Genomic DNA, 12,285 nt, shown 5'->3' on the forward strand with positions numbered 1-12,285 from the left:
AATTCAAAATTTCATCTAAAATTACGAAAACTCACAGTCGAATAAAAAAAACATGAGCAATCCTTTGAAAACAATTTTTTTCTTCATTGGGCTTCATTTGACTGTAAAGAAGGTTTGTCATTAGCGGATCCTCGATATAAAAAGTGACTTGTCTCTAGATGACTTAAAAAAGCAAAAAAGTAGAAAACCTTTATAAAAAAGATAAATTTCGAGTTTTTTGATATTGAAGCTGCTTATGAGACCAGAATTAGTCTTTTTCACCGCCTTTAGTCTATTAGGAGCACGAAATTGGTTCATTTTTTGGCAAGAAATTTAAGTTTGAAATCCTTTTTTTATAGACAATATCATTTTTTGAAGAAAAATCACACTAAAAGTGAACAAATATCCCGTGTTAATTGAAAATAACGAAAATAAAGAAATCTTTTTGAATTTGAATTCTAAGCGGGACGAGCTTTTTAATGATACCACTCATATTTCTCTGCGATGAATATATCGATCGGCCAAAATTGACTGAACAAAAAAACACATTTGAGTATAAGTTCCTCCCCCTCTCAAGTGGGGTCGGAACAAAAAAATTATGAAATCAATCATTACTTCCGAAACACAATATCAACCATCCAAGAACTGCAAGGAGCCAAACATAGAAAAGCAAATTAAATTTGCTGTCCCATTTTTTAATTTCGTCCCAATTTTTCCAATTTTCCAATAGCAGAAGTCTTTAAAAAAACTGAAGCAATACTAGAACTTTTTTCATTTTTTCAAGCAATTTCTTTAGTAGGCAAAACAGCAACTCGTTTCTGCATTTAAAAAAGCGCTAACATCCCTGACTCGTTGAAATCACTGACCAGAAAGTACTTGGAATATTTGAGCGGTGATTTAAACAGTAAAAATGTTTATCAAGCGTTTAATTGTGAAATAGAACACAAAGGCTGCTGTTCAACCAATTACCTAACAATTAAGACCTTTTTGAGGTCATTTATTGGACTTCAAGCTGATTTCCTTCTCTCTTATAATAATCAAGAAAATCGTCTGAAAATGACTTCTGAAAAAGCCCCTTTATGAAACAGGTACCCTAATGACAGGGGCTGGGTATTTTCTAAAAGGAGTGGTTACGATATTGAATGTTGTCTCGATATTGGATGTTATATTGAATGTTCTCTGTGTGGTGTCCACAAGGATGCACATCAAAAGTACGGAGATTCGCAAAACGAAGCATCACGCATCATTATTCTTGCGAAGCTAAAAAAAACCCGATACAGTAAAGTTTTTTTAAATGTAAGTAATGCATGAAAAATTTTCTTGACAATTCCTGAAATTATCGATGTGGAGCAAAAGCCGAGAGGGAGAGAAAAATTAGTTATCAACAACGTTATATTACAAGCCGTGTCTTCTGCAAATGCACAACAACTCGCACGCTTGGAGTTCAAAATTCGAAGACATAATTTCAATTCTTATATGAATTTTTGATGTTTTGTATTTTTCATATTGGTGACTTAGTGAGAGCTCGGCTAAATCAAGATTACGTTAATCAGACTCAAATGATATAAGTTACACCAAAACTAAGGCTTGAAAGTTATTGAACATCAGCTAGAAGTCAGTCAGTTCGTTACTCTTATTGAAGAGATATATAGTCGAAGAAGAGAAATTTTTTCGGTATCTTTCTTTTTATTCTTTGCATGCATATATAAATTGATGTACACGTTGTAGTACACAATTTGATTTTTATACGCTATGAAGTGATTTTATACGCTACGCTCAAGTTTAAGACCATAATTTAGTCCTGACTTAACTAATGAAAACAAAAATTTAAGTTGTACCTAAACTAAAAATTAATAGTATTAAAACTTCTGCGCTGCGTGCTTGAGTTGTTACTATTACGTTTTCGTGCTTCAGGTATTATAATTAGTTTTGAGATTCTTATTAGAGAGAAAAGAATTGGTAATAACATTGTTAATAATGGTTATAATGTGTTGATAAATTGCGGTTACTTTCTGCCTAATTGGAAGTTAATATCTTCTGGGTAATATTTTCGCCAATCAATTGTTCTGATCTCACCTTATTTACGCAAGACATTGAAAATTGTTATCTCTAAATTTTCTTTAAATATCTGCTCCCGAGTCAAAAATTGGGGGGGGGGGAGTTGATTTTTGATATAAGTGGATTCAAACATAGAAAGTTAAACTTCAGCCATAGGTTCCAAAGCCATTACAGGTTTCACTGGGAAGTATATTAAAGTTGAAATTTTTTTCTCAAATAGTACAAAAATTGAATGACTGCTTTATTGTTTTCAATACTGTACAATAAATATTTTTTAATTCCTAAAATTGAAAATGATAATTCTAATTTTCGATCTCTGATTCTAAAGGAATAAAAAATCAACTAAGTCAACCTAACTGTTGGCGACAATGGGCAAAATTATACAATCTTGTTAATTCACCCGGATTAAACACCATTAAATATTCTTAGTAATAATACTAAGTCATATATGGGTTTGTGGAAGCTTAGCAAACACACTAATATCATAAATGGTTCCTAGTAAACATTAAAACGATAAGTAAGAATTTAGCAGGTAAATGTGGAATTTATCAAAACCATTTTGGGCTGAAAAAAAAAACAAAATATTTACTTCTTAGCAATCATATATGGAATTTTACTTGCACAACATTCCATAATATTCTGTATTATGTAATCAGACAGCTCAAAAACTCTACATTGGATCATACCCAAACATATCTATATGTCTGCACAGTTTAGTGTACCAAACATAATTTCTCATCGGCATCAGCCAATAGCCAAAAAATAACTTTAACAAAAGTGTTCTCAAATTATATCATAACTTTGAAATTTTTGTTGACTTTTTCTGTTAAGTTTCTTGGGAGAGATACACTGCTTTCCATTGCTGATACTATTTTAATGGCGCAGGTTAACAATGAGATCATTGATAGTCGCAGAGAAAGTTATTAACAATTTCTTTAAAGACAATTAAAGGTATAAGTATGGCTAGCTCAGTAAAACAATTAAAAAAGAATGTGAAGACAATGAATTTTGCTTTCAAATCGTTTGTAGTGACAAACAGCTGTCGCAATTTTTGTTTATATTTTTATTTGACTTTTCGAAAAAAAATTGAAATACTCGATTTAATAATATTTTTCAAAAGGTGTACAATCGTGGCAGCAGCCATCATTGCACGTTATTTTGCTTTCAGATACCGAATAATTGTTTGTTCGACAATTTTGCAAGGAAATTGATCGCTTCTCTTTTGTCATACTTATGATTTGTTTGCGTTGAGTTTTACTTTTTTAAGACCGTTTCCAGAAGATGCTATCAGCAATCAACGTTGTTTTCTGCTGCTCCAATTAAACCTTAGAAAAATGAAAAGAATAATTTAATGTAAGAAATCTTGATGCGCGGTTTTGCTGACATCTATTTCCTGACCGTAGCGTTAAAAAGTCGCCTATAAGAGCAATTCTCAATTGTCTTCATCATAAACTGTTCTGATTTTGAAATAAAAATATTTTCTGACATTACGTGGTACAATTTTTCGTTTCGTATTTGGAACTGCAAAACAAACACAGAGATTATATCCGTTTAAAATGCTACTTTCTAAATTTATGCCAATACCTTAACAAAAATTTAGCAATGAATTTTTTCTTTTTTAATCTTTTCTCAAAATTATTTTTGATGCCTGCATATTTTAAAGTTTTCCCTCTGCGCACAAACGACAGGCAAAGGTCTCAATTCATTTACAAGACAACTTGCAAATTTTGAGTTTTGAAGTGTCAGGTGTGACTGAGCTGGTTTGTGTGTGACTACTCTGATTCCTTGAAACTATGCGTAACTGAGCACTAAAAACAAACAAGCCTTCTGTAGTTGTCAAAAAAGCTGAAAAATCAGAAACTCCTCTTTCTATTAAAAATATACAAAGGAGACAAGCGCTTATATATAGTCAACAAACAGGAAAACAAAGCAATTTATATGCAAAAGTCACATAGAAATTGATATGTCGCAATTAGTGAGTGGGGTTATGCCACACAAAATAAAAAATGTGGATCTGATCATGACAAAATTAAAACGGAAAGAAATCCAGAATTTCGGAGACCGATCAAAGATACTGTTAAAAATGGCTGCGAAAAGTTTTTAAAATTTATTTGCAATATTATTTGCAACTTTTTTGTTTGATTTGCAATTTTTTCAACCAACCAGGTGTTGACACCTGTTATACAAAAACTTGCGGGCACAAAAGACTCTTTATGAAGCTGGAGGCCACATTGAAACCGGATTTGATATCATGCGGGATCCTAATAAGCATCGTGCAATTTGTGATTCATCCTGAATTTCTCACTCAATATTTTCATCAACTCATCACTAAGTTTAGCATTGCCATATTCATTTCCCTCACTGGTTCCGGTTAACTTTTATGAATTTTTAGAAGCCCATGTAGCACTGAGGGCGGCATTTTCATATCGAATTGGACAAGCAAATTTTAATGCTCCGAAGCCAATACATGGAGCTGAAAAAACCTATGGAGAACATAATTCCTTTTACTTTTGAAAAAAATGAAAAATTTATTGCTGACTGCTAGAACTTTTTCTAAGTTTTTTACGACTATTCAAAACTTTGTCATTACATTAGTAATTGGTAAAGTTTGTTTAATTTTGGATAGTTCAGCTGCCTCTCTTTTAATTTGACTTTTCCTTTAATATATGAGAGCAGTTTTCATAATTTTGCAGAGCACAAGTGTAGGGATCTATCTTTTCCATGGCAAATATTGTGGTTTTCTTTGTTCTGATAGATAAGCGAAGGCAATTAATTCTGGTCAAAAGAACAGTTGCTCAGGTTTTTTGAAGATGCATTTCCGAAATCGATCAAAAGCAACAAAATCTCCAACAGAATTCCCTAGAATTTTCAAATCATATCATGAGACTAGAAGAGCACCGCTGATATTTCACTGACAACAGCCTACTATTTTTTCTTTTGATAACTTCAAAACTTATCTCATTTCTTACATTAATAATTGGCAGAAGTTAATTCGTTATAATAATTTTTAATTTTATTATCAACAAAAAACAGTTTTTGGAAATATACATAAAGAAAAATCATAAGCTCAGTCTTTTAGTTTTCCTTACGTCTTTTCAGGGAAGCGTTAAGCTGGTCATAAGTTTTTTCATAGACATTTTCATAAATGATGAAATTTTTTACCACTATATTAACATATAGCCAGGAATAATGTATAATGGGCAAAAAAGACAAACTTTTTTGTTCAACCGTTTGTCTGGTCAATTTCAAACAGAATGAGGTCAACTCGTTATCAACGGTGGTCATCCTTATTAAACTTTTGGTCAATCCCGACGTTTTTTATTTTGTCGATGGTCAAATCGGGCCGTTAACATCAACTAAGGTCATTCTCAGTTCCATTATCTATCAACGACGATTTTTCAATCTAAATGTCAGTCAATATTGTTTTTTTTCGGATGACGTTGAACTTTCAACTAGGTTGGGTTGATCTCCGTTGTCAGACATCCAAAAGTCAAGGCTTGTTCAACTTTTAAACAACACTTAAACGTCAATACTCCAAGTCCAAGTTTAAGTGTAACTTTTTTAGTTACAAAACATTTCGGTATTGTTTGTAATCTTTCTTTCTTAAGTCTTTCTTACTTCCTTAAGAACTATAACGAAAAGCAAAAAATTTGTTTTTTCTTGCATCACAGAAATCGATAACTTAATTACGTCACTGAGAAAACAGATCTCAGCATGTTTTGCTTTCTATAAGCAAACTTTACAACTTAAGCAATTCTTGCAATTATCTGATCAATGTCGGAAAAAGCAAATGTTTATGAATTTGACATTTTGTGACAATCCTTCGTTACCATCTTTCAGTTTTTCGTAATCGTTTTACATATTGTATATAAGTTAAAATCAAAGCTTGGAAATAGGAAGTTTATATGTATTTAAAAACTTACATTTTGTTGCGAGTATTAACAATGGACGAAATAAAACTCAATGATTTTTAGCATGAAATTAGTCAAAAAGCGTTATTGCTGATTCTTCAGGCATTTGATTTGAACCAAATTCAAAGACTTCATTGTTGTTTTGAACAGTGCTATGGGCAATGGGAAAACCGCTAATTGTGATCTTAATCCACTATTGTTATCGAGAGGGCCATTTCCGAATTTATTATCAAATAGACTTTCTTTCATTTCGGTCTACCTATGGCGTGGAAATTTCATTTTCGGTCTAAGTGAATTACTTATGGCGTGGAAAAAAGTTACGAATTATGTTACTGTTTTTTACGCTAGCTCAAGAAACATTCATCGTGGAAACTAGCGAGGGATATATACAAACTTGAAAAAAATCAATTTCCTCACACGCTTATAACCATAATCTTTAAAGATGGTCTTGCAAAATAGTAACAAAGTCGAGCAAGTTTACTCAAGAAATTTGACATTGGCCACGTAATAGGATTTCTCCAATTTTTCGAAAAACACTTTGATGCCGTTTATGACAAAAAAGACAATAGTTTATTTACAAACTATGGGATATGTAATCAAAAATGTTTGTTTCAGGACTATACCGAAAAAATACCACGTGAGCAAAATTAAAACCGAAATTGATCAAGAACCTAGATGCCTTCGCGGAAATTGAGAGTACGGTTACTGGCTACATTTTGCATTTTCACATTATATATTTTGAAGAGTCAATTATCAACTTTATTTATTGAAAAGATCTCAAATCATTCTAAGAAACATGACGCTCTGAACAATTCGCAGAAAGTTGAGAATGTTTTCACATCTGCTGATGGACAACTGACGGCAAAACCTATTATTCGATTGTTTCAAAGTAAACACGTATATGACGGGAAAACTAGCGTTCTTGGAAAATATCACCCCAAAGCGCCGATATCCGAGCTGTCAAAGATCGCAAACAATATTTTTCTCCAGCCCGATTTCAGTTTTTGCAAGGCGCAGGGTAGCGGTCAAAATGTCAGCCTGGTTCTAGTTCTCAATCGTCTTTCTAGTATCCTCAATCGCGCTTCTATCCGGTCAACATTCGGCAACGTTTCGTCTTTTGGAGAAAAATTAAACTTCAACTGGAAAACCATTTTCCTGACTGGAAAACCTTCTACAAAAGAAAGTGAAACATTACTTCTAGAAGAGTCCAGAATGTTCCGTGATATTCTTGCAGTTAACATTCCGGACGAGTATAACAATATACCTATTTTGAAGCAACTTATTTGTTTCCGATTTCTCACCCAAAACTGTCCCAGCGTCAACTATTTGGTGAAAGTAGATGATGACGTCTATATCAGGCTGCCCAAACTGGAGAGGGCAATTGAAGGTTAGTTACTCTCAATCGATGAGTCATCAGCTGAAAAATCAATTCTTCGACATTGACAAATTGCGCGAGCTGAAGAAAGACGGCAACATCAATTCTACTCAAAATTTAAGAACAATTTTTTGACTTGACAGACTATACACAACAAAAAAAATTTAAGTTGAATTTACAATTTTTCTTTATCATAGGCTGATTTTTTTGGTGAAAATGAACTCAGAAAAGTTCGACGTAGTTTTCGTTGCATTTTAATTACTAAAAATAAGACGCACTTGCTAAAGATCTGATATGGAACTATTCTGCATTTAGAATTTTCCTTTAAACATTATGCCCCAAAACGTAATATGTGGGGCTTTGTGGACAATAGTCACAAAAGATTATTTACATTAGGCTTTCTGTCATTAGCGTCTGATCGGCTCGTTGTTAAGAGATATTGTAGAAACAAGTGAAAAATTCAAGTAAAATCTCTAAAAAGTGTGCTTTAGGAATGGTAACTCTACAAAACTCAAGAATGCTCCCAAAAATTCCATAACAGATCTACTAAAATAAATAATTTCAGACTTGTGGCTGCTAAAACCTAATGAGTTGATGTCTTCTATATGATTAGAAGGTAGAAGGTGACATCATCACTGAGTAGATTCAGCACTTCGGATAAGTTAAGATCAAAAATATTGTTTTGACTACTCAATTTTGTAATCCCTTCGTTATGCATCTATGGTTATTTGTTTATTTGAACAACCAAAACTAGCGCCCTCCTCCTCGAAGCAGTATTTAGAGTAACTGAGGTTTTTTAAACTAAGTCATTTGATTATGCCTCACTTTTAAACACGAAAGTTGCTTGATTGGAATGCGAAAACGTGAACAGTCATTTTTAGTTGAACACCGAATTGTGTCTCAGAGCTATTCAAGTGCTGAAACTGCATACATCAATTGTAAAATCCGAGTTCAGTTCAAAAACACTGCATATCAAGTGTAATTAAATTTTTTATGAGAAGATTATCCACACTATGATTGAAATGAGGTCATTAAGTTCAACTAGGCTAATTTTATCACGTATAGTCTTGAAAATTGTACATGCACCGAAATTAAGCTGAGCAGCATAATGTCATACATTTGTTGCCTATAACTGGTTATTACTTTATTAGTAAACATGCTGTTTTTACTTAAGCTAGTTTTTGGAAAATTACAACAGTTTGCTACCACAATTACGACTTGCTACGCGAATTAATTATTAGAAGCACACACGTGGATGTTCAAAACGTAGATAAAACAAATCTTGTACATGAGAGTTAAGCTGAACATGCAGTTTTTCATGCATTATTTTTTTTTGTAAAGTGAAGCTTAAACAGTGCAAACTGGGACACGAATAGCGTTCTGGCCATCCAAACGAATAGAACATCTTGAGACTGATCCACCGCTGATTTGCTCTCTACAGGCCCTGGGAACTCATCAGATATCTTCGAGTGAAATTCTATTTTTCAAGTTTTGCGTTTTTAATGTCAACTTTGAACCTCTAACTAAATTTACCAAAACAACTCTTTCTGTATCTTGGTTCAATATCTGTATCCTGTTTTACTATGTGAACATCGAAAAGTTATTGCCTTTTGAACAAATTTCTATAATATTTCTTTTGACTGGCAATTTTCTTTTCAAGGAAAAGACTAGGACGTTGTTTCATCCCATGCACTTCTTAACACATTGGAAATTGTTTGTTCTTTTGAGTAAATTTACTCGTCAGTTTTTGTTTTATCCACAGCCTTGTTGTTCACAGACAATCAATTGACCAAGTTTAGAACATCTAAATAACAGTATCGTTAACAACGTGTGCATCAAACCGATACAAAATAAAATCTAATTGATGGTTAATTACAAAAATCTTCATGGCAAAACTAAATGTGAAATAGGAAAACATTCAGCTGTTTTGTTACTACCGGTATCACGGCCCACAAAATAGTTACTCTGAATTGGCTCTCAATTAATTGCAACCTAATTGCAAGCAATAAACTGTACGGTTAATTCGTGAGTTTTTTGTAGGACTAATTTTTCTGAATCGTCGAGAATTGTCAATATGATTGTGGAAAATTGGAGTCAAAATAATTGAGAGCAGCATTGCTGTCATTGATGTCGAAAATAAACAGATGGATTTTTCATCGTGGACTAAAGTGGTGTACAGTCACACTTATTGACGTAATATATTGTTCGTGAAAGGCCCCCAAAATGAAAACCTCAAAATTAGATAAAATATTTTCTGGAAAGCAATATTAATTGTTTAAATTGTCTATTAAGACCAAATGTAAAGAAACCTTAAACGTAGACCCATTTTTGAAAAAAAATATCCTTTCTGCTTTACGCGTCACAGTTACTTCTGTAAAGTTTCTATTTGCTCAATATGATTGTGCTATACCTTAATAAAAAAGCCAAAGTTCAAACTCTACGCAACAAGGGATGAGACTACTTAATTTCATCAGAAGGTTTTGAAACTTGACAGTTTTTGTATGCTGCTCTAGTATTATGCTCACGTCTTGTCAATTATTTTTTCCACCGCCTTCACCGCATTTCTTACAACCAGACAAAATTCAGCCAAAAATCTCAACCCCAGAGTCAATTGAGTATTCAACCTGTTCATCAACCACATCAACCTGTTCCGTATTTAAAACGTTTCTTGGAATCGTAATAAAAGATGACTTATCCTGTGCGGTTATCAAACTAGTTACAATGAAAACTATCCTACTTTTGGATACTTTAGAAACTTAAGTTTTCATCTTTTTCAAGCGTAGGAATAATCATTATAGTAGCTTTATTATGATCGAATACTGAGCTCAGAATGGACCGTTTTCTACTTTAAACAGATCTTTTCAATGATAGTTTTATTGATTTTATAGGAAAAGGCCACATTGATTGCTTTTGAAAATTAAGATATAAACCATTCTTGTAATTATTTTTCCGAGAACAACCCGTTATCGTTTATTGTCACAAATGACCGTTATCCTTTTGTCGAAAATTAGATCTGCGCCAGCAAATAATTAAATAGCTTTTCATAAGAACCACTTCCACTTCGGGGAAAAAATCATTATCAAACCGAATTATTAATAATTTATATCGTGATTGTGTTAATAATTTAGCGATTGACATCAAAACAAAAATTTTTGTAAGACATTGTTTCATGAAGAACGATAGAGTCAATCATCCGTTCACAATGAACATCAGAAACATTCGAATAATCTTATTCCCATTACGCATATAAAAGCAATATAATGTGATTAAAATCCTAAAAATACCCAAAAACAATAATCTTTGTAGATAGCAGTCATAATGTCACAAACGCGAAAAGATCAGCAATTCCTTTCAACTATAAAAACTATGATTATGGTCTTTTCGCGCTAAAATTCGACAGTTTTGGACTAGTCTTCTCATCTGGATAATGGTTAACGCGATGCAAATGACCAACAAATAAACAAAAAATATGACAGCATAGAATATAAAAAGGAAAATATGATCTTCTTTTTAAGGCACACAGCTAGCTGCAGACAACAGGAAAAATGAGTCAACTGGAAAAACTGGAAAGCACGTTCCGTTGTACACTGGCGTTCATTGTGCACGTTTTCAAGTGGAACGTAAGGGGTATTGGTGGACGACAATGGAGAGAACTGTTTCTTTTCTAACTTCTGATTTTATAAACAAATTTGAACCCCACAGTGAACAATATTTTCAGAACCATACGTGAACAAACTAACCAGCTTTTCTGCACAAATCATAATTTGCACGGCCTAATCTTGCAAGATAACCGTCCGATTTTGACTGGGGTAGTCTGTCCCATAAAGTTGAAATAAGCGAACGTTCGAAAACGTCAAAAACATGCAATTGAGCATTAAATTGGTCATTTGAAAGTCAACGTTTTTTCCACTAAGCTTCTATTCATCAATTTTTTCTACATGTTTTAAATTTGAACTTTCACCTTTGAAATCTGTCCAGTGGCTTCTGAAACGTTCGCTTATTTCAACTTTATGGGAAACCCTATAATATAGCGTGTCCCATAAAGTTGAAATAAGCGAACGTCTCAAAAGCCACAGGTTAGAGTTCAAAGGTCAAAGTTCAAATTTAAAACATGTAGAAAAAAGTTGATGAATATAAGCTTAATCGAAAAAACGTTGACATTCAAATGACCAATTTGATGCTCAATTGCCTGTTTTTGACGTTTTCGAACGTTCGCTTATTTCAACTTTATGGGACAGACTATACATTAAGATATGGGACTAGGTACTACAATTAATGCATTATTATAAAGGTGTACGCATGTAAACGGGTCAATTATATATGTTTATGCTGCAGGGGGTGTGGCTTGAGGGAGATTATTTCATTTAGGGGCTATTCTATAATTTCATTTATGACATACACATAGGTGTAAATACAGAAAGTCAAATGTAATTGATAAAAATCATCTGGGGAACGAAACAGTTTCCAAAAGGAGGAATACCCCTATGGAAGATGGCCTCATGCGTGTGGGGGGTATCTAGTCGTCTATTCATTTGAGATGATTGAACCTGTAAGTGACATTTGCCCTTATCATTGTATTGGTCTCCATGACAACAGTATTTTCAACGCATCCGTGCCTTGTCTTTATCGGTCTGAAGACATCTTCCTTGGTTCCTGTATCGGCACGATGAAGGAAAAGCTCATATTTGTTGAAACAATTCCGCATTCTTTGGGCATTGGTGTGAAATTTCTCAATCCCAAGCAAATTGCACAGAACAGAGAGCGCTATTACGCAATACACACAAATATTAACGATGGAAAGAAAGACCAAACGAACAATAGTCTGTTACAGAGAGTTTCGTTTAAAGCCCTGAATAACGAAATGACAGAATTGCATAATCTTTACATGAACAAAGAAAAAACAAACGCATTGTCATAAAGTGTACCCCTCGTCCGAAACCGACGGTTCTGTTGCAAGAACTT

At 33.3% G+C, this 12,285-nt stretch overlaps 1 protein-coding gene across 3 annotated transcripts; it reads left to right on the top strand.

Annotated features, from left to right (window-relative positions):
• Positions 1–1,817: 1,817 nt before the first annotated feature.
• On the top strand, positions 1,818–12,285 carry LOC142349362 (uncharacterized). 3 transcript variants are annotated; one of them, XM_075400847.1, is made up of 4 exons: positions 1,818–1,893; positions 6,564–7,335; positions 10,839–10,968; positions 11,794–12,285. In XM_075400847.1, the coding sequence occupies exons 2-4, from the start codon at positions 6,624–6,626 to the stop codon at positions 12,239–12,241; spliced, it is 1,290 nt and encodes a 429-aa protein (XP_075256962.1). In that variant the 5' UTR covers positions 1,818–1,893; positions 6,564–6,623; the 3' UTR covers positions 12,242–12,285. The 3 variants fall into 3 exon arrangements, with proteins under 3 accessions (XP_075256962.1, XP_075256961.1, XP_075256963.1); XM_075400846.1 differs by lacking the exon at positions 1,818–1,893 and adding an exon at positions 1,902–2,020; XM_075400848.1 differs by lacking the exon at positions 1,818–1,893 and adding an exon at positions 1,902–2,005.

Source organism: Convolutriloba macropyga, chromosome 11 (assembly GCF_964194025.1).
Source record: "Convolutriloba macropyga chromosome 11, txConMacr16.3, whole genome shotgun sequence".
NCBI lineage: Eukaryota > Metazoa > Xenacoelomorpha > Acoela > Convolutidae > Convolutriloba > Convolutriloba macropyga.